Genomic DNA, 24182 nt, shown 5'->3' with positions numbered 1-24182 from the left:
TCCTTCAAAATTATACAATGAGCTATCTTCAAAAATCACTGAAAAATTATCTTCAATCCTGTCGTCCGAGTAAGTCACGAAATCCGTATCGAAAGTATCTTTCTTCCATAAAAAGTACAACTTTCTTTGATCCCATAAAGCTATTTAAGAACTATTTAGGAACTATATAGAAGTGATACAATACGAAACAAAGTACACGGTGTTTGCGTGCAGTGCGGAACGTGTATCAGAGAAAAGAAACGAGTGGACGCCACAAAATCAACGCTTCGATGCAAGTTAAAAATCTGTTAAGGGCTTTACGCGACGTCACGAATTCCATGTACACGAACCAACGTGGACGATCGACCGACTAACCACTGGAGGGTTTTCATGCACGCAATGCTTTTCCAATTAGATTTTACCGGCGGGAAGTACGGACAACCCCTTGAATCGATAAATCGTAACGCACACCTACCACTTCACGGGGAGTAATATATGGAGCAACAAAAATTTCGATACGACCTCTTTTTTATACGGATACATGTTCGCCGGGAAACTTTGTTTTCGACAAGATTAATTCTGGAACTGATGTATGCCCACCCTGTTTTTAGGTGGAAACTGGTGTAATACTGGATTTAACCTGGCGTATTCGTCGAATTAAATATTTGTGAAAGGAAAGCTTATTATAAATAAAAGTGTTTTATATTCTTATATTCTTTTGATAGATTTAGATCTACAAATAATCTCATACGAGAATTATTAATTATCAATTACTTTCTAATAGATAAAACGAATAAGCTGTGATGTAATGTTACGTAATATTGTATTTTAACATTTACCCGGATCTCCCTTAAGAGAAAGCAATATATATAACTTGATCTATAAACTTCAGGAGAATCTCAATTCTCAAATTGATAATGTTTTATAAATTTTAATAATTATGATTTAATAATAATTAAGTACTTCAATTTACGTAGGTATATTCTTTCCTTATCGAAATGTGATTGATAGACAAATCATGAATATTGCAATAATCTCGTAAAATATATTCAAATGTTGTATAAGGTGTTGTACAAATTGTATTGTGCAAAATGATACTTTGCAGATGAAATAATTTCATTCGACAACCGTATTAATCTTCTAAAACTAATGTTTATAACGTGTGTACTTATGTATCGTGAACTCTGTTCGCTATATTTATACAAGTTTCTTATCCATAGTATATAACATATGTGATAATATGTACTTAAAGTGAGGGAAAAAAAGTGTTTAGAAGCACTAATAAAAGTAATAAAAATTTATTAGTAGGCTAGATATAGCGTTAGCTTCTCCCTTGGAATTTTCTTTTTCTCGGTCAATGGATATCGTGATCGCAATGAATATTTTTCTTTTTAGCCCCGTTCTAAGTCTACTACTGAATAGCGCTGTAATCTTACACGATGCGCCAAAAGATTCTAGCCACCTTTGATCTGTAAGAGAGAAAATAAGTTAGTAATACCGACTTTTATGGCCTAGTCCGGTTAAAAATTGCTTCAGCATAGTAAACTTCTACAGTCGACTTTAGGTAAAAATCGTATTTTTGAAACATCTTGCTAAAATAAAATTAAAATCGAATTTATTTAGCATTATATTTAGTATTTATAACTTGAGAGCTTTTTACTGATGCACATGTATAACATTTAATTAACAAATTATATTATTATATTGATATTAAAGTTACAAGGAAAAGAAAATTTCTAAAACTCGTTTATGGCATGTTAGCGTATCTAACGTCTTCAGAATATCTTATAGAAAACTAAACGCTGGAACCTGTTTAGCAGGCAACATTTTCTTCCAGACACTTCCGTGTTTTTCCTAAAAAAATTTCTACTGTATCCAGCGTTCCCAAGTACATCGTCTATAACTTTTACTTTCGAGTAAACACCGGATCCTAATATAACACATCGATCAGTCAATAATAACCACGCAATAAAACATAGAGTAACAAGGTAATAGCATTCATTCGTAACAGCTCAACGTCACGTAATATCATTATAGTAATACCTTATATCGTTTCCTTCCGATTGACGGCCTGTAAAAAGCGTAAATCTAAATATATGAATCAAAGATAAAATTAATAAGAATAAAATAAAGATTATTATTTATAAGAACATACAAAAAATGTATACATCTTATACATAAACAGGATATCTATACACGATAACTAAATCAGCAACATTGTTCATCATAAGATAAATACTTCAACGCAAGGCAACTTGAAATTACATACTGTAGCTGCATACTTAAATGCGAATAAAGGCGAAAGACTGATGAAGACATAATTCCGTTCGATCATTTATTTCTCTCCTGTCTGTATCGCAACTAAAATCAATTTCTCAGCTAGAAAATTATTCTTTCATTCGAAATGCTTCCTCCACAAGCTACTCACACGAACTCAATACGTAATCATCATGTAAATTCATTGGCCATTACATAGTTTGCATCATTTTTGTCGCAATGTATTCCCTAAGGGGATCATAGATGTAACTGTAGGTACAATTGCACATACAGTAGCAAATAGAACGAAGGGAATAGGGTGTACATGGGGTTAACAGACACTGGCACTTCGTATTTCACAAACGGTAACATTATTAAAATTGTCAGTCAGCCAGGATGAATGTATGCGTGGTGGCCGGCAGCGAATTGTCGAATCGATGGAAGTCAGAGAGAGACATGGTGTGAAATGGTATGTACAATGAACCAATCGAACCGATGCGTGACTGCACTCCGATCGAATATAGTCGATCGATCCCTACTTATTTCCCGGCGAAACGTTTCATCCGTAATTCCGTGCAGTCCCTTTTTCTTCTTCTCCACATAATTCTTCGAATGCATGAACAATACACCGCGATGTTATATTTTCAGAGTACGAAAATTATACACCCGATTCGTGCGTATGCTGAGAAATCGGAACGCTATAAGGTTCTTACGAACGAGCCAGCCATACTTAACCTCCGAGCGAAATCTGGCGTGCTATTTCCACGAGATTACTTCTCTGCTTTTTTCACACGTCTGCAAGAATTGAAATAGTACATCAAAGTCACATTAGTGATATTAAGATGTTAGGAAACAGCAAAGTTCCTACATTTGTAGGAATATTAAAAATTGCACTTTTGAGACTCAAGGTTCTGTGATTAAGCCAGGGACAAGATTTTATTTTCAAGTGCCTTAATTTTAAATATTATCGTTTATATCGTTTATTGTTATTATTAATTCAAACAGAAGGAAGAAATTGTCCTCTTCTTAGAGTTGGTAATCGATCCACCTGGCTATATCTCAGTCACGAAGAAATATAATTCTAAGTTAATAGTTGTTAATAAGCTGAAAGATTGCACAACAGGTGTTGTATTATATATTGTGTTACGTTCTCTGTATATTTAAAATGTAATATATAATTACGTATATTTTTACCTACTAGATATAGAATAATTTTACCTACTAGATATTATAACGCGTGTGCATATTTCTTATACATATTTTATGTATTTTTGCATATTATATGTATTCTATGCGTTTTTACACGTTTAATCGTTCCGCAGATACATAAAAATCTGTCTAACGATATACCACATTAAAATATTACATGATCTGAAAGTATTAAAAAAACACAATAAAAATTATCACCAGAAAGCAATACTACTAATAAACTAAAGCAATACTACAATAAACTAAAATTGCATTTTTTAAAAGTTTATTCGCGTGTTTAATTATCTATTAAAATGCCACGAAGTATCGAGATACTACAAGAAATTGAATATCGATACTTCTTGCATTTTTGCAAAATTAAAAAATTCCATAGCTCGACCTTATCGCATATCCAGATTATCGTTCAAGTATGAAGAAATATGTTAAGTTATTGTGTTCGTTCGATGAATATGTACGGTCGATTGGCAACTTAGATCATGAGAGTGTTCACACCACTCGACGAAAATTGATTGTGTGATTTATATGCTGCCACTGGCAACATGTAATTAATCGATGTTGTGAGGTATTGTTTGTCAGAAACGGGCGAATGTGCGAGGATGTCAAAGGGAACGAGTAAATGCGATCGATTTGCAATAAATGGTACGCGCTCCGTTCGCAGTTCAAATCTTCCTGTAATCATCGCCGCTGAATTTACTCGAACTGTATCGAGTCACAGTAGCATGAACCGGCCGGCTTCATATTGGAGCGATTTCTCAATTTTAATTTAATTACATCGTTCCAAATTCGATTACGGTGACGTTCGCAGAAAAATATGCGCTTATCTTATCGTACAACTATCGATATCGAATTTTATTCGAATAAGTTATGCCGACATAAAGCAATTATTCTGTATTACAGATAGGTGCACACAACGTTTCGAGATTTATGTTTAATCGAAATGCATCGAATGCGTGGAAAATCTCTGAAATTTGTTGTTGCATCATGATGAAAACATATTTACAAGAGTATTTTATCGACATTTGTAACAAATATGAAACTAACCATCACGATTGATATTGATGCCGACTACCATCCCGTCACTAAATTTTCAAGATATAGAAAATACGTTTTGTTTTGAAGATTTTCATTATATTCCTTTTTTTCGTTTATTTAACTATATTTTTGTTTTCGTTCTTTAACTTCAATTGCAGGTAATTGATATCCTATTTCAGGTGTAATTAATAGATTTTTACTGGTACTTTGCAGCTAAATAAAAGTGATGATCATCGTGTAGTTTTAAGGGACCTGCAGCCAAACTACACTGGAAAATATCTCTGCGAGGTTTCTGGCGATTCTCCATCATTCACTACTTTGGTAGACCTTGCTTACATGCATGTGGCTAGTAAGTATCGCAATTTTATTTTCGATTCATACGAAGAACAGCCGATACATAGAAACTAATATTATAACAAATAGTTATTGCATCTACTTGCGTTAGATGCTAATTAAATTTGACATATACATCTACAATTTAGAAGAATTAAATAGCTTAGGTTTTTGCTGATTAAAACGCAATCTAAGTACGAAACGCGACTTGTCTAAATGTGATGTTTTGCTCGTAACATATGCAAGCTAATTTGAAATTAGCATACATCGCTTCTTTTGGCTGAAAGAGAAGAAGTGCATGCAGAATGCGATGTGCGGTATTTCTATTCTTCGTTAGTGTGCAAACTCGTAATCATCAAGTCATTTCGTAAGCAAAGATCTATTCACACTAGAACCACGAAAAGACATTAACAACCTCCGATATCTACATATTTAGCTGCATGATATAAGCAATACAGTCAAAGGGGATAATTTGTTCATTGAAACATTAAGAAATTTTATAACACTGTAATTAGCGCTGACTTAATATTCTTAAAAAAAGATGAAATTCTCCTTAGGATACGAATTATATATATAAATCATTGTTTCCTACGGGTTAAGATAGTCAGAGCATTAAACGCTTTGTGCTCGTCTACTAGTTTTTATTTTCATGACTATTTTATCTTAGAATTAACTAAATAAATTAATCTATTACTATTATTATTTCGATCACACATACAATTAACAAAATTAATCTATGAAATAGACCCCTTTCCTTGTTTATCAATCTTTGTTTTATAACACATTTTATAAATATAAAATTTTCCATCCACACGGAATTCAACTTACCGTAGGATTATTAAAATAAACAATGACGTCAAACTCAACGAAACAAAACACACGAACAAGAGAAGAGAGACCACGGTGAGTCTCATTAAATCACCGAACAGGCTTCTTTCATTTCATCATCTGTCTTTCACGGCTCCCTTAACCGAGTTACTGTTAATTAACAGCTCACTCCTGATAAACATAACCTTACTTCCATTCAATATCGTCTCACCTAGTTCCTCCGGATTGACCTTTTAATATGCACTATTAACTTTCAATGAATACATTGAATGAATACTCGAATATCAGTAATAAGTCGGCAACCGTTTCGTGACCCATTATTTTTTCATCGATTCACACTGTGCGTCTTCAACTCGCATCATGGCACTTTTCATTATGGCCGTTGATTACGCTCTACACGATGAGCTGCGTGATCATAGCGATAGCGACGAATTAATACGTGATTCGAAAGGGCAGAGCAACGAAACATAGAAAAAGGAATGAAAAAACAAAATGAAGTGGAGACAAGCAGGTAAAGGATAGGATATCGGGGTCTTGTTCCCACCGTCTCGTATTCTCGTTGAACGTCGACTTAACGACGCCACAATCACGGTAGCGATTCTTCTTTGAAGAGACGAGGTGATTGCCTCTCCTTTCCGATCACGGATCGCTCGTAAAAGCTCGATACTGGATCGAGCCTTCGAATCTCGCCTTGTATCCCTCAGACAATCTCTTGCTTTTCTTCCTTTTCTCCATTCTCACGAGACGGGATGATCGTCCCGCATTCACAACATTACCAAACAAGTTCAAAATGGTAATCTTCAACGATCGTGTCCTTGAGAGTGATACACAGAGGATCGCGGGACACAGAGGATTAGCTACCAGGCGGAAGTCATTCAAGCCCAGAAGTGAGACAATTCTTTGACAGCTACCGCTACAAGGAAATTGACTGCCTTCTGTGGACAGCATAATGATCCCTGGAGATGTACATGACGTGTTATGTATACGGAATATCTTACCGTAGAATATCTTCACGAGGTGAAAAAGTAGCGTCCACCTCATCCAACAATGGCGCGTCGCCAGTACCTATATATGCTCTTGAAATATATGAATGACGATAAATCAAATTGAACGACGTGGCATCGGATGATGGTCGGATAATATATAATTAATAATGGATATATAATTAATATCGTCACGTTAGTAAGAGATATTAAAAGAGTTGTGATAATTCGAAATACGACTTTTTAATGAAAATTTCGATCGATGATTCAAAGTTTTAAGAGAATTACGTGAAACAACAATTAATTCAGTTTCTTTTATCTTCAATTAAATTCATTGCAACGAACGAAGGTTTAATCTTCTGTTGCGTATCCCTTCTATGTTCGTACTGGAGCTATAAGTATAATGTCATTAATAAAACTGGATTTCTCTTCTCCTTCGTAACCTACTCTTCATAATATATTAGTCCCTCCATCTCAAAGTAAAGAATTATTATAAATTATTCTAGTACAAATACACGAAAATCTTCCATCTTTATACAAAAAACCTCTTTAAGTGAAATAATTATACATTATGTACTACATAAATTATACATTATTATACAGTTGTACACGTTAATAAATGACTTTATATACTAAAATATAATAATTAACAAATACAATAATTACAATAATTATATTGATACAAAACGTATAAAGAAATTCAGTAATCGACTAATGTTAAAATAAAATTAAAAATCTACCAATGTGAAATTAATTATCACCTGGTAAGTCGAAATCTTGTTCCGTTATTAAGAAGTTCAATGGATTTCAGACCTCCCGAATGGCGAACCTCAAGTAAGAGTCGAGAAGGTGCGGTATGCAGTGGGAGATACTGTGCGTGCAAACTGCACTGTTCCTTCGGGAAACCCTCCGGCAAATGTGACGTGGACTGTCAATGGGGTACCGGTAGGTTGATAGATGTAAAAACTTTCAAGAGATGTTTGGCGCTTCCGATAAGTTGTCGTTGTAACTCGAATCAATATGTTACTGCTCTTGTCTGCTATATTTCATTCTCTTCAATGAATTTTATTGATCTGCCTTCAATCAAAGCTACTGTTCAGTAAAAAAAAGCTTCGCTTTGAAATAACAAATAGATTTATAATTCAATTCCCTATTCAATATTCAATAATATTAAATAATATTAAATGTTACTTTTAAAAATTAATATTATTAAAAATTAATAACCCCAAATGCATTAATAAAATAATAAGTTAATAAATCTAAGGAAGTTCAAGTAAACGACTATTTGTTAAGAGGAAAAATATTGAAATGTGAAATTATTACAAATGATTTCTAAAGTAATTTTTACATCATCCAAATAATAGAAGCTCCAAAATTAAAGCAATTACGTGCTGATTACTCCTATATAGGGTATAATTTCCATAAATAATGTGCCACAATATACACTTATATTCCAATATTTTCTTTTAAAATGTTCTCGGAACGCTACAAATGCAAATGAACGTCGAAAAAGAATAATAAATCATTTTTAAGTAACTTCTTGAATTTTGTACACGCTTTACGTATTCCTCTTGCGTATAGGCACACGGGTATCGATATAGGCATGTTTCACATGTCTTTAATTTAATATACCGGCCTGCAATCATATGATCCTGTACAGGTATTTGCTGTTCTCATAAATTCGCCATACGTCAACGATTATTGAGAAACAAAAAAGAAGCTTGAACTTTTAATTGGAATTTAATATTTCATTTTTGACTGCAATATCGCTGTTAATATTTTGTGTTTTGTTATTATACATATATAAATAGATAATTGAATAATCTGAAAGTCACTAAAATAGAAGAAACAAATTCTTAATTTTACAGATAATGAGAAAATTTTATTTTATAAATATAGATTTTAATATCTCCAAAATATTTCAATAAATAAAAATTGTCAAGTTTGATAAATTATTTCTTCTTTTTTTGTTCAATTTCTGTATGTAACGGAGATCGATTAAATCTGTTATAACCACTTGGAATATTAAAGTAAAAGACGAAACATTAAAACAACAGCAAGAAACGTGTTGAGAAAATGATCGATTCGCGAATGCAACGACACGATACCGTTATAAGCGTAGTACAAAGTTGTTCAGGAAATTATGCTTGGTTCAGCTATCCTCTAACTACAAGCAACTTCATTTAACCCTGGGTCTCATTTTGGTGCAAACTAGCAATCTGAAACGGTTTATGGATTTCCTAACAATCTGATAAACATTATAATTGTAGTTGAATACACCACAAATTATTTATGGTTCCCTAGAGACAAGTATTACGGTGTTATTGAGAAGCAGGAAGTACTTACTGTATGTAGTATTGTCCTTATCCTGTTCATTCTCCTTTCCTTTCGTCCTTTTTATGGTAATAACACATATATTTTATTCATGAACGGACGTTTAACGGACTATTAATTTATTAGCGTCATAAAATTTCTAATAACATTTTAAACTAAAAATATTATCGTCCTTTGTTCATGTAAACGAAAAATAGCAATTGAAACGTGATCTCTAATTAAATATCTTATATCTAACCAAATAGCGTTGAAACTTAAAATCTAAAACAAAATTAAAAATATCTTATATAATGCTATCTTTTTATAACTTTCATTATCCAGTGACGTTAAAAAATCATACTCCTGTTAACGCAAAAGACAACGTGTGAAAAGTATTCGTGCCTATCTAATTGTTTTTATCTTTACTAGTTTCAGAATGATTAGCGAATAAAATAATTGTTAAATCTCATTAATAATGTATTATCACTTAATTTCATGTTTTGTAAACGAAATTTTCTATTTCAGGTGAATTCCAGTTTCATAATGAACGTAACGGACAAGCTCAGTGACAATCAGCAAATAATGTGTATCGCAGGATTGGATTTCGAGATTATACCAGATAGCTTTAACAACGGAAGATTACACATTGTTTGCAACGCTAATGTCTTTCATTTGTATAAAAAACAAGCTGGTGTTTTTTTGATCGAGGAACGGCCACGTTTAGCATCTGTACTAGGAACTCGGGAATCTTCTTACATTGGTATATCCTACAAATCTATTTATAATTGTTCGCCGATGGTACTTATTTTTTCCATTTGTTTTGCAATTAATACTGTTTAAAACCCCTATGATATCAGACTCGTCTTTATAAAAGGATTTTCCTAAGTATCAATTACGTAATCAAAAGTATCATAATGCATTCTGGATTTATTACAAAGCTTTGTGACCTTACATGGTTTTAGATTAACAGCAACGAATCTTTTTATGAATTAATTATTTTATCAATTACAAAATATAAAGGAGAGATTTTTCTCAAGTGTTTTATATTTAATAATTCCTTTTATATTCGTTTAATGTATTTTTCAACATACCCAAAATAAATATGCATTTTTGAGAAATATAAATATTCATCATTTATCAATGTTTTACGTTAGAGAAAGAAAATAACGGCTACATAATTTCCCGTTTTAATTATTATACGAACTATATTCTTCTCAAAATTAAAATGTTTGTTATTTCTAAATGTGTATTCATAACGAATAATTTTAACGATAGAAACCTAGATAAAAGAATAAATATATATTTAGATGAATTCCTTTTTCACTATCCTATTCAAGTAATTCATTGTCAGATCTCTGATTAATGATGGAGTTAACATCTTCAAAGGTTCACATTAAATGCGTATTAAATGTATAAACCGCCTTCAACAAACATTTCCTTCTTCTAGAGATTTATGGTAGATCTTCATATAAACAAATCCAAATTATGGAATTATGGAAGTCTATTGTATATCAATTACTGTACTAATAAAAAATCTACATAGTATCTTGTATATAAACGGAAAACAAATAATGAAGCATTAGTATACAACGTAAAAAAGTAACTTGATAACATGTTGATCAGGTCAAAGTAATAATCAACTGCATATGCTAATCTTAACTCAATCATGTAATATGCTAATCAAACTATAATCATGCTAATAATAACTGAGAATATACATTAATCACAGCGTAACGTCAAAGTTTCATTGAAATTAGCATGAAATGTAAAATTATGATAATATCAGAAGAGTTCTTCTCAACTGTTTAAATTAATCTTATTGATGCTACCATAAATGGTAGTAAAAGCATTACGATACCAAACTATATACTACAAGAAATTAGAAACTAGAAAGGTATGTCTTATGTGCAGTACTTTTTACACATATTCCTAAGTTCTTTAAAAATAATCATCATTGTCGTTTCCTATTGAATCTATTACTATAAATCTTAAATCTAAAATATCAGGATCTTAAATAGCACTGAACCAATTAATCATATTATTTAAGAGATATAACTTTTCCTTTTTCTTTTACTTTTCCATAACTTTCTTAATAATAGCTTTATAATATCGCAAATATATTTTACCTATTTTATTTGCATTACTTTATTTCTTTTATCTATGTTTAAAACTTGTTTATCTATATGATACAATATAAATGAAAGTACAACGGCACAAACATAAATGTAATATTTTGATATATCATCTAATTTAAAGACTATTAATTGCAAAACAACAATTTCTTCATGTCATTGAAGATTGACTATTCAACAACTGGAACTATCTATGAATATTAGCGTCTAGTTATATCTTCTTGTATATTCTATATATATTTTTTCATAGATTCGTATGTATTGCTTTATTTGTTTCAGGAGGTGCAGCAACACAATTTAAAGAATGGTTCTTGGATGCCGCAGTTACGCTGTTGCTGTGCAGTTTTAGATAACAACGATGAACCCGTTAATCACCCTATACGTATATGACTGTATCGAAATGAGAGGGCAAATTGTTTGTAAAATTTTGAAATTAAGTGCGACGAGGGAAGAGCGACAAAAATTTTTCGTTAACATAAATATCGACCGTATGTTATTCGTGTAAATAGGATAAAAATTTAGCTAATTATCTACATGTAATTGCGACCTGCGCTGTCTCGTTGCAACGAGACGAATTTATAACCTGAATAACATGTCATAATATTATGTATTAGATCGACGATGTGTCGCGCCAAAGTGTTCGAGAACTTATTTCAGTACTATTATATCGTGTTTTCTATCCTCTGACAATGATTTTGATACCTCTTCCGTAAAACATTCCGTAAAACATAACTGCCACACTGTATCACAAGTTTCTAGGTAAAAGCTGTTATTATTTGTGAATGAAGTTTTAATTAAGTGAAAAACAAATAAATAATTCACCTTCGTTACTTTCGTCTTTTTTTTACCCAAATTCCTTATCTACTCATCTTGATCAAATATATATGCAATGTAATAGTTTATACTTTCAAATATAGAATTGTTACTTTTATTGCAATAGTGGTAAAATTTTTTTACCATTTCTTAGAAAGAAGTATATAAGCATAAAACAAAAAGTAGTGCCAACAAATTAATAAATAACACACATTTATAGAAAGTGAATATCACAAAATGATAGTTAAAATATCTTATCACTATAAAATTTAATGTTCCTTTAAAATTTCAAGTAATTATTATCATAGCTTAACAAAAGTACAGAACAATGTAATTTAATGGCATTACCAATGAAAGTACAGAACAGATTAGGTAAAAACACATAATTTAAAAAAGTTGATGTTTTATAAGCGTTCTCAATCTTCCTTCGGCATTTGATTTTGAAGTTTCATTTCTATTACATCCACTGTCGCATCTCTAATTTTACTTTTCTCAAGACCCAGTTGCTGAATTTTTTCCATTTGCTCGGTAACATAAGCCACTCTCCTATCGAAGTAATCCTTTGCATCTGGCACCTTCTTCTGGGCATAATAACCAGTTCCAATATCAATTAGAACATTATTAGTATCTACCAGTTTTCCAACCACGTACATGGATCCAGTTAGTGGTACAAGAATTTCATTACCTAAAATAAATTCAATGGTATTACTAAAATGAAACAGGCTAAGCATTCTCACATTTTCTAACCTTAAAGTATTAAATATCAAAAAGATTCTTTACGCTAGAATTTACAGGATAGAATACTAATGTAACTATACCCTCCATGGATGGAGAAATCTTCTCTAGGCATGATCCTGATTCTTGAAATTTACTTTGAGCAATTTTTAACGTTTGCAACGAATCTTGGAAAACACCGAGTTCTTGGTCCAATTGTTGCTTCAATACTGTGAGTTGTTGAAGATTTAAAGTCGTTAAATCTATTTTCTGCAGATGCGGCGCTTCTGTCATCGAGATTTCTGACATTTTAAACTATTTATTATAAAAACTATGTGCAAACAAACGATTGACACACGCACCCCAGTTGTATAACCAAAAACGGTCAAACACCGGAGCCAAACAGCACAGCCCAACTCATATATTACATGCATTAACATGTAGTTGCTAGAAGCGTTTACTAGATGGCGAAATCATCTGCACGTTCTAGCGACATCTGGGTATGGTAATATGGCTAAAATTATTATAATTACAGACTTGTCTGTTACGCCTGTACCTCGCGTGTTCAGTTTTCATGCCATTCTATATTTTACCAGTTGGGTATTCGGTTTTCATACCATTCTCTACTTTACCAATTGGACGTAAAATAACATTACTACATTAGCACTACATTAATTCACGTTCTTCTCATCACCTAGTTTCCGAAGTAGAGACCCGTAATACGAAAAGAAATGGCCTGACTTTTTATTACAATGAAAGCATCAGATTACTTTTCTTCAGCACTTTGGATCTTTAATTTCCGCGCTGAAACCTACTTTAAGTGGAATACCGATATCTTCACCGAAAAAGAAGTCTAGAAGTCGTGGATGTATCACGAGTATGTGAATGAAATAGCAAACGAACTGCAGAAGAAAGGTCTATGACTTAATGTATCTTCTCTGTGGTTTAATATTAATATTATTCCAACTCGATATAATGAATTTGCAAATCTATTCCAATTGAATGCTAATAATGAATTTACTATTCATTTATTTAATAGAGAAAATTGAAGACAGTATGTTTACTGGTATATGTACTTTATATTCAAAACGAAATTATGTAATGAAAATAAGGGATCTTATTAAAGGTTTAACATATTTTTATTATCGTAGCTATTTACATGCCGATTTAATGATAAATACGTGTCTTTTTAGTTTGTATTATTTAGTGAATTTTTCTCCTTATCATACATAGCATACGAAAAGTATATCTATTTAATAAAATTACCATTCTACTAAGATATTAAATAAACAAGGAGAAACGTGTTATTGAAATAACATTGTCTTCGTTGTTCATAAATGAAAAATTCATGGATATTATATTTATTATTGCTTAAATAAATTACCTTTTATTACTTGAATGTAGTCATCATTTAAAACGAATCTTCATTTTTTTTTTTTCGAAACATTAGAACTGCTAAAATATAATGAATGATTAACGGTCCATAAGGTTATTAATGCTATGCACAATAGATTTTTACAATCATATCACATTATTCACTTTATTGTAGCTGCTTCTGCATATGTTATATATATATATATATATATATATATATATATATATATATATCTTTTATTTAGTTTTAATAACTAGGTACATTATCATCCATCATAATTGATATTGTACATCGGTACAGCTGCGTGCACAATGCATTATAAATAATTAAAAAGAAATAATTGCTATCTAATTATAACTATGTCACTGTACTCTTCTAACTACGTTATTTATATGATTACGATTGAGCTGCCAATGTCGAGTTTTTCTCCACTATACCAGTAATCAATTGTGTATCTTGAGAAGTATTAAACCACGTACGTACAGGGTACATCTGAAGATAAATCAGAGCTTAATAAGATTGTAAAATGATTGTAAGATTTTTCATGCATCCAGGAATTTTCTTTCAAAGATTGTCCTGAAAGAGAATTATTCTTTTTTTTTTTTTTCAAAACTAAAGTTATCCTTTTATCTAAAGCACGAGCTATTACACGCCCCTCTTTCAAATTTATCCCATAACTTTCTTTATTTCTCATTTAATATACCATATATCATAATTTTTATTGCACCGTGTACATAAATGCCATAAATGCCACTCTGGCGAAGTTTCTTCTTTAAAATAAGTAGAATGTAACTTTTGTTAAGAATCCAGCATATAAACATGCGTCATATACATTACAGCGTTTGAAAGCGCAGCTGCGCGATGTTAACAATTTTACTGCGCTAGTACAGATTCGATATAGATGCGTCCGTTTTCGTTTTGCGTCCTATTTCGTTATACAACATATATTCACACACTTTATTACACTGTTGACTGTCGCTAATAAGAACAGTTTCTCTACGGCGATTACACAACTCTTTTTTCCTCTATAGAACTACTTTCAGACACGTGACATTTAAGCACTTCTATTCATATTTAATGACGATTGTAATAACAATTATTTTGTTTATTGGACTTGCCTTCCGTGTATTAATAAAACAGCGAGGTTTTGGAAAAGTCTGTTTTTTAACGCTTTCAAGATACATTCACATTTGACAGATATTTTTTGCAATACTTTTCAAAATGAATTGTATAGTGTATTAGATTGTACGTTATACGAATTTGGCAATTTAATTTGTACAAGAAATGATAAGTATCATATTTTATTAGAACGTAATATAATTTTTTATAGAGCAACGTTTAACGTTAGATATAGAAAAATTATTATAAATCGTATTACTTAGAAACGATAGATTAAGATCGAAGATGTCAAATGCAAATATATCTTAATTTATACGGTTGACATTAGTGATTGACGAAGTACAAGAAGTTTTTAATATTTTCAATTTTAATCTTATTGTACGTATTGTACATATAGCTTGCGATATTGTATTTGTGATAAAATTAGATTATTTGCTCTATATTTTTCCTTAATTAACCCTTAAAAGCTAATTGCTCTAAACTTTTAATGCAATTATATATTTTGTAGATATGCTTTTTCTTTACTTAAAAAATTATTATCATATTCACAATCAAATAGAGGACATTTTTAACGAAGATAATCAAGATTTAATATATTTTGGATGTTATTGTTAGCTCTTAAGGGTTGTTGAAGTTCAGATTGTCGAGCGAGAGCACGCGTAGTATTGTCTAGAATTTAATTACAACGAAATGTTTTTTCATTGATCCCATGATAGACAAGGATGTCCATGAAAGCACATTATATTTCCTTCTGTCTTGTAGCAGATCAGTTTTCTATCTTTACTAGAAATCGAAGAGAAATGAATTTAATTTTCAAGAGCGAATTTAAATATCTTTCTGTCCTAAAAAATGAGTATCATAAATAAAGTAATCTTTTAACGAAGTAATAGTAAGAAGCATTTACGTGTTTGTTACCAATTAATTTTAGATTAAAAGAATATAATATTTCATCAATTTCTTTTTATCATATATATATATATTGTTATAAAGTGCTTATCAAGCAATAGCTCATTAATTTTTTTGTACGTTTTTAATAAATTTATAGTTTCTATAAATAATGCTAGAACAAAAATGTATAAGATCTATGTACACTAAAAATCTCATTTATAAGAGTTGAGCATAACTGTTTGAATTAATTTTAACAGAATAAGTAATAAATTATCTTAGGTAATTTATTATAAATAGGTAATTTTCACAATATAGTCAGTCAATGGTTGCAAGTCAATAAACTATCAGTCACGGAAAAAGCAACTTAAATTACTTAAACTTACTTAAAAACACTATTGAAGAGCTAAATGATTAATTGATTAATACGTAACTTCAATAGTGATTGATACAAGCAACAAGATTTTCTCGATTTATTAAAAGAAAGTAATTATATATATATATGTATGTATATCGTGTCAAAAAATTCTATATAACATACAAATTTTAACGTTACAGAAACTTGTTCGGCGCAAAATCAATCGTATATAAAACCTAATGACGCAAAGCAACATATATCTTATAAAATATCAGTACATATATTTCATAGCGAATCAAAAACCGATCCGCAGCATGACTCTCATATTTGTGTTTGTGTATATTGTTTTGAGGTAGGAAGAGTGAAATTCATCAGGAGACACCACGAACCATTTCTAATGGTTAGAAACACGACGAGCACTTATATCCAGAAACGAACGTTTTAATTGATTTTCGATCTCTGTTAATTGAGACGAAACGTGGAGACTTTTTTTCCTTTCCACGGCTCGTACCTAACGTCTTATAGCTCATTATCGTCTCCTCCTTTATTTTTCGTCCTTAATGACTCTGCTTCATTGGTAGGCGTTAATGAAGAATACTACGGCGATGAAAGCTTCGGCACACAGAAAGAAATTGCAGAGCGCAAGATATTTACTTTCTCCACGACGATCGTCTACTTATCATCTAGGCTTCTCATGCTTATTTTCTTCTTATTCGTTCAAACATTAACTATAATCTTCTCTAATGCTATTACGCTTACTCTCTATGTATCTTTATGTCCTATTGATTATGCTACCTTTATGCATTCATGCAGCTACGTTTATGTAGCTCGCAAGCAATCATTATTTGTTTTCCTCTTTTATTTTTCGTGTAACTTGACACAGAAATTGTTAGAATATTGAGAAGAACATCATTGCTGGAACGCCAGCTGTGTGGAAGCGAGTACGTTAATTATTCTGCATGTACACAAACATCGAACTTTCTGGTAATAGTCATTCTGTGCAAAAGTCTTAAATGATTTACATGTTCTCGTTCCTCTTTTACGTACTGACAATTGGAACATAGAAATATGAAATTTGAGTGACACCTGTCTTCGTTCTAGCTTAGAATCATTACTTATTTGAGTCAAGTATCTCCTGTCATTGTGCTTCGTTAGTTGACAATGTCCTAGTGAAACGTTTTTAATATACTCAATGGAAATTCTATGTTATTCTGCCTGAATGGCTTGCTCATTCCAAACGATTACGACAAAATGTAATAAAACAGAAAGCCGTGTGCTTTCATTGCACGTTCAATCAGTCAAGTTGTTCCAAGTTAAACAACTGCAGCTTGATAATTCTGATGTTCCAAGAAGTTAATAATGAAATGTTTGAGCCCTGTACATTATGAGAATAATTATCGAAAAGATGTAAAATTTCAATTTTACATCTCATCTGTTCAAAAACATATTAACATAATATGAATGAGATTATGAACACATTAATCAATTTAGCAGGCCGACAAAGAAATACAATCAACCATTTGTTCTGAAATTATTTTCGATCGACTCTGTCGAGTGTCCTTAATTACAAAATAATCTATCTAAATTACCATAACATAAAATACATTTGTTCGTGTAAACGTATGAATACATTTTGTTTAATAAACTTATGAATATACATTTTATTTTCATCATGAACATCTAACACTTTTGCACGGTATTACACGTTCTCATTTTAGAAGATCGATTTTCGATCTATTGTGTTATTCGTGTTATACACTAACCATGTATTTTGAGTTTCTCGAAAAATTGACATTTTAACAAGCATATCCTATTCGCTCTCATCTTCTTTTGCCATCTAGAAACTCCTATTTAGATATTTTTAATATAATATATTGATGTACTTCAAGGAAAGGAAGATGATATAACACGTTTTCTGGCTTATTGTTAATATCATATATATTGTACGTACATGTGTACTGTGTATAGTATTCGACTGGACATTTTAGTAACTTGCTCCATGCCTTCTCTTCTTTTTCCCAAACATAGTTTCCTCTAGACGTGTATTTTGTTATATAACAGAATTCCAAAGGGATTAGGATGAAAAATAACAGATTCATCAGGTATCACAGCCCTAACTAGATGAAATAAATAATTGCAGATATGAAAAAGAAACGACCGTTGCTATTGGCAGTGAATTTCGAGAAATGTAAAAGATATTAATGTAGTTAAGAACAAATTAGTATTATAAACTGCAATAAATATGAGTTGAAAAGATACAGAACTAAATATGTAATAGGAAATTTTGATAATTGCATGTTCTTCCTATTTCTCTTATTATTTATCAGAATGTGATATATGTAGTTAGAAAATCGCGTGTTTTCATTTCACGTTTACACGAAATCGAGTTCGTACCATTTCTAACAAGGGTTACAATAATTACATTAGCCGCCATACAATCATTTAAAATATAAAGTGACTCACGTTTGTATTCTTGTTTCGATCACGTTTAACGTTCACGAAACACGAAAATTATACTTTTACGAGCAAATTGTAGTTTACGTAAATTACCGTGCAAGATAATTGCATGCTTACACTTTCGTAAAAAAGGTACAAACGCTTGGAAATGATTAAATCATGGGAAATATAAATATTGCCTGTTTTTCATTTGCTTAATACAATATTGCGTAAAAGCTGTTATAAAAGTAAGTTTCACAACGCACATTTTACGAAGAACAGCGAAAAATATCAATCTGACATTCTTTTTTACGTTGTTAACGTTTGAATTTTCTTTTCCTCTTTTATGTAAGGAAATAATTCCATTCGGTGATAACCGTGATAAATTTATGTAAGATTTATGTCGTACTGTATAGACGTTATTTAAAAATATATTCCTCTTAAAGCATGATATCTGGAAAGGAATTTGGATTTAATGTTTTTGTCTTTATTTAATTAGTGATTGTATCAGAAAGCTCGATTAACAATATCAAAGTTGTACATCGTTAATGGATTAGTCTCACGAGACCAATTTCACCTGTTTCTCAAGTTTCATTAATATGGTTTTTTATTTTAAAATAGAAAGCATACTTAGTCAAAACAGTAACGAAACGTTTTATAAAATTCCGATTTTTTTCTGAAATTTGCACAGGTAGAGCATCTCAATATCTTCTATGACGAAAAAAATAAATAATTAGCATTTGAGGATAGAAGAAGATTAATAAAACGTAAAATGTATGCACCTATTATGAATAAGTGAAATATTCCTCTTTACGTTTATATAAGTATATGCTGTGATGGTTACGTTGATTTATACAAACTGCGTCGCCTATTACGATTAGTGTTTTACGAATGAATAAATGACATTGACATAATCATTTTTAGATTTATTTGTGAAATGTACATTACCGCTCAAAAGTCTCCGCTTTGTTCATTTTGATGAAATGTAATTTAATTAAAAGATTAAGGTGTAATGATCTTATCTTTTGTTATAGAAATATTATTAAAGTAATTTTTTCAAAGTTTCAAGCGACTTTAACGATTAAGTCTTCCGGGATCATTCTGTTACTCGAAAACTGTAACATCCTTCGACCATTCAAAATCTTCAACCAAAATACCTACAAAGAAGTACAACAAAATATCTAATTTCTAAAGAAAAGCAAAATTCCTTTTTGCATGATAGGGAATTCTCTTCGGTCTATAAAATCTAAAATGAAGGTAATGTCAATGCCATCGATGAGTTTCTGAAAACTTCATCCGATGAAGTCAATGCGTTTTACGTAATATTTTAAAAGGAAACGTTATCGATTAGAAATCCGTGGACGCTCGTTCGCGAGGACAGCACCAAATGTAACTGAATTCGGAGAATGAAGGCCCGCGTAACAGTAGGCCACCCCAAGGCAGTGTGTACATAGATAATAAAATCCTTGATTGTTTGGTACTTCTTCGAAACGAGCTATTTCCATCTGGTTCGTTGCTCGTAAAAAATATTTCTCTATCGTTGAAGATATGAAACCATAATATTCGCACGAGAGGCTCGTGCAACAATAACACCACATACAATTGGCCGCAAAAATGAATAATTAAAGCTTTTCGTCTTTGACTCGAGAACATTCATCGTGATGCAGTGATATTTTTCTTTTTTTAAATCGATGTCTTTCTATAATCTTACTTCTTGTCCTTTTATCGAACGATTCGATCGTTCGTTAAACTAGGAGATTTACATATCTGTATTTCCTTTTTAAAGAATACTTAATCGGTGATTTATATATCTATATATATATATATATTGAAGCACTTATCGTAGCGATTATTATTGTAATACGCACAGTTACCTAAAGCTATCTAAATACGTTACTTTTCTACATGTTGCTTGTTACGCATGTTTCTGCACAAGAATTTAACAAATATTCATACATATACATTATGTACATCCTTGACTGCGATCTAAAACTATACCAACGCATCCTCTATCACTATATACATGAAGCACACGGTACACGACTCGTCTGTATTTAAATTGTCTACTACGTTATTCTCCAATTTGACCATAAGCATGGCGTGTAAATATAATTCGGTATTTAATCATGGAAGGCCTTCTTCTTCGTAATATTCACCTCCAAGCTACATCTTCTATCTCCTCCTCGTCTCCTTCCATCTTTATCCTTTCTTTTACGTCATGTGCAGGTCACCCTTCAATATTCTCGTAAAAGTCTTCTTAAACTGCTGGTTGGCCAAGGCGTAACAAAACGGGTTAATAGGACTGTTAGTGTAACACAGGAAGTATGAGAACATGAATAGATGTTCGTTCGTGCACGGTTTGTTCGAACAGAAACCCTCTACTAGCGCCAAAATGTGGTATGGTGTCCAACAGGCGACAAACGCGCCCAGAATAAAAGATATCGTCCTAAACGCTTTCCTGGCTCTATTCTCTGTTCGAGATTTCTGTCGTCCTAATAAAGGATCCCTTCTTTGCGTCTTGGTCTTCAAACGTTTACCGATTGTCTTCACGAAATCTTTCCTGGACCCACCTTCCTCGTTGCTTCTTTCTTTCTTCTTCGATTGTTTCTTTGGATCCTGTTCGTTTCCTGTTGTGCCAGAGATCGTTGGAACCATGCTACCGCTAGAGGATGAATTCTGAGGAGGATTGACCTTCGTATCAGGATCCGAAAACTGATTCATCGCGCTGTTAAAATTTTCCACTGTAGGTGTGCTGACAATGGTCGTCACAGGCTGTTGCTTCGTGTCCTTCGCCTTTACTGTAACCTCTGTATGCACTTTGCTAACGGTTGGTGAGGTCTGAGAAGCAGCGTTCGATTTCTGAGTGATGAATACACGAGGAGGATGCGTCTGACTGGATGCATTAGACATCACCGGTTGAGGCTGACTTTGTTTATTCTGACCCGATTGTTGGTTGTTGACTTGTTGAGCCGTAGCTCTGATTAGAGCAGCTTGTAACAAACTCGTATTTGGCGCTGCAGACACGTTTCCTAAAATTGGAGATGACGGTGCACTCGATAGAGGATTCGCTAAGCTGTACGACAAAGAAGACGATGGACTTTCGTAAGAAGGACTTGGCAAAATTACTGAACTCTCGTCCATGTATCTCAAGTCTCCGCCGTCCAAGCCAGTCAAAATGTCGTAAGTACCAGTGCCATGAGAAGACACAACAAGTGACTTAGGTCTGTCAGATAACGAAGTAGAAGGACTGTCAGAGACTTGTGGACTACTCTGAAATTGCGTAGGCGGTGGTATAATATTTTGTTGGCTGCTGCTAATAGACCGAGTAGGATGAGTGGGTGGTGATGTTTCAGCGGAGGTCAAGGGTTGCTGCTGATTGGGACCATCGACATTCCAGTGAGACTGTTCAGGTGTCAACGTCTGACTACTCGATTTGTCAGGATCTAGCACGTTGTCTGTATCTAAGAGACTCAATTCTTGGATCTTTGGCAATGTCTGAGCTTTCTGTGTCGTTGTACCTATGTCGCACGTCGAGTTCACCGAGAAAAACTTTTTCGACTGCATGTTCATGTCGATCTTCGCGGGTACAATTCCATTTAAGTGGCCATTAGTCGAGAAAACTGGAAGAGCGCCAGATTGAGCAACCAGTCCAGCTAGAGAGGATCGTTTTCTGATGCTACTGAGCTGTTGAGTCGGGCCCATAGTGCTCTCTTCGTCGGAATCAAACGCTGGACTACTAGATCTTTCTGATTTTTCTGTCTCTGTGGGAACGGTGCTTCCATATACTTGTTTTTCAGTCGAATCGGTTGCACCAGTTCCAGAAGTCTTTGAGGAAGATTTCTGTCCTGAACCATCCCCACCTGTTCCTTCTTCAACCGATGCACTCAATTTTGGTTTATCCTGACTCAAAAGAGTGCTCTGTGTCTTCGATATTCCTATTCCTGCTGCACGACCTGCCATGCCAGACATTGCACCTGCGCTTAGAGCAACCATGGATTGCATCTTTCGCTGTTTTGCTTCGCTCTTCTTCTGCATGTCGTAAGCTGTCTTGTATATACCGCCGTAAAGAATAAATAGAACCACGAGTGTCGTCCAATAATAGCCAATGATAAGAGCAGTGTTAAAAACTGGATCTTTGAGAAATTGAACAGTGCACTGGCCAGGATCTAAGTCTCTATAGCCAATAAAGTGCTCCCAACCAAAAATGCTGATGAAGAAGAGCAAGGCTGGGATAATCCAAGTAATTGTAACCATCCAGATTACGCGGTTTTTCGTGCGCCAGCTGCGATATCGTGCCGCTATTTTCACTGAACAAAATCGATCAATCGTAATCAGTAATACTGTGTACTGGGATACCAGGCATACCGTGTAATCTACGGACAGCCATAAATCGCAAAGCAAGGGCCCAAGATTCCAATATCCCATCAGAACGTAGACCGTGTAGAATGGCATGGAGACGGTGCCTGTTTAACAATTGTGTCACGATTAGATCAATTCAACATAGAAGGTATCACATTGCATGTAAATTATTCTAACAAAATTCTATGATTGCAAGCTTGGTATGTACTGAAATCCTAAGGCGAAATGCAAATATTTTAAAGTGTTATTTCTAAAATAGCAAGGAGGAAATAGAGGAAATGGAAAGAAATAACCCACTACGTAATTTCACTGAAGTATATATACGTGTAATGAAATGTAATAAAATACAAGTTGTAATTGTATTGTAGTACATAATATTTCTATATACAAATAATTTTAATTTAGTAATAATTTAACTATCTAATGATTCATAAACAATTTTCGTTTACTCTACACATATAAGTTCGAAATATTTGTATCAATATGACCAACGCTTTTAATAAATAAAGTGTAATTATATTTTGTTATCTTTTCAAAGCAATATCATTTACAAAAATAAGGATAATTTACCTATAGTTGTAGGACAAAAAAATATAAAAAGCAGGAAAACTTACCAATAAGCATATCAGTGGCTGCTAATGAGGCAATGAAGTAGTTGCTCGGTTGTCTGATGGTCCTATCTACGATAAATGCCAGAAGGACGAGAATGTTACCGCCGACAGTTAACAGTATGCATAATGCGAGGGAGAAAGCAATCAGTATCGTCTGCCAGAGTTCGAAGGGCGGTAGAACAGGCGCAAAAGGCTCCGCTGTTTAATATATAGAATGTCTTTTCAGTAAAAAAGCGCTTCTCATTTCTGTTCAATTATAAATAAAAAAAAGTATTAATATTGGGTCCCTGCATGCTGTTATGTTTTAATCTTGTCACTATTTTATTCATTAATTTGGAATCATCATTAATTAATTTTTTACCAAAGTTGATTTTGAAATAACATGTATATATATATATATATATAAAGCGTAAGCACCAAACATAGTAGAGAATTGTTTTCAAGTTA

General features: G+C 32.5%; 3 protein-coding genes across 7 annotated transcripts in view; 1 reads left to right on the top strand and 2 right to left on the bottom strand.

The window, feature by feature from the left end:
- The window catches only part of LOC122570834, a 60140-nt gene extending 48245 nt beyond the window's left edge, over nt 1-11895 (top strand). For 2 of the 3 annotated variants that reach the window (XM_043733709.1, XM_043733710.1), the window contains exons 3-6: nt 4690-4825; nt 7432-7565; nt 9459-9693; nt 11345-11895. In XM_043733709.1, coding sequence (XP_043589644.1) covers nt 4690-4825; nt 7432-7565; nt 9459-9693; nt 11345-11418 — 579 coding nt within the window. In that variant the 3' untranslated portion in view covers nt 11419-11895. Of the gene's footprint in view, nt 1-4689; nt 4826-7431; nt 7566-9458; nt 10029-11344 lie in introns of those variants that run through there. The other variant, XM_043733707.1, reaches the window with a different exon arrangement.
- Nucleotides 11896-12130: 235 nt separating this feature from the next.
- Nucleotides 12131-13014, bottom strand: LOC122570838 (prefoldin subunit 5). Its single transcript, XM_043733721.1, has 2 exons — nt 12697-13014; nt 12131-12563 (listed from the first exon to the last, which is right to left on the bottom strand). Exons 1-2 carry the CDS (start codon nt 12899-12901, stop codon nt 12295-12297), a joined length of 474 nt encoding a protein of 157 aa, XP_043589656.1. The 5' UTR covers nt 12902-13014; the 3' UTR covers nt 12131-12294.
- Nucleotides 13015-16175: 3161 nt separating this feature from the next.
- LOC122570828 (muscarinic acetylcholine receptor M4) overlaps nt 16176-24182 on the bottom strand; it is a 73437-nt gene continuing 65430 nt past the window's right edge. For all 3 annotated transcript variants that reach the window (XM_043733693.1, XM_043733691.1, XM_043733692.1), the window contains 2 exons: nt 23739-23933; nt 16176-23228 (listed from right to left, as the gene is read on the bottom strand). In XM_043733693.1, coding sequence (XP_043589628.1) covers nt 20977-23228; nt 23739-23933 — 2447 coding nt within the window. In that variant the 3' untranslated portion in view covers nt 16176-20976. The remainder of the gene's footprint in view (nt 23229-23738; nt 23934-24182) is intronic.

The sequence above is a fragment of the Bombus pyrosoma genome, linkage group LG9, assembly GCF_014825855.1.
Source record: "Bombus pyrosoma isolate SC7728 linkage group LG9, ASM1482585v1, whole genome shotgun sequence".
NCBI lineage: Eukaryota > Metazoa > Arthropoda > Insecta > Hymenoptera > Apidae > Bombus > Bombus pyrosoma.
The sequence above is the reverse complement of the archived record's forward strand: the minus strand, read 5'-3'. Positions and strand labels throughout refer to the sequence as shown.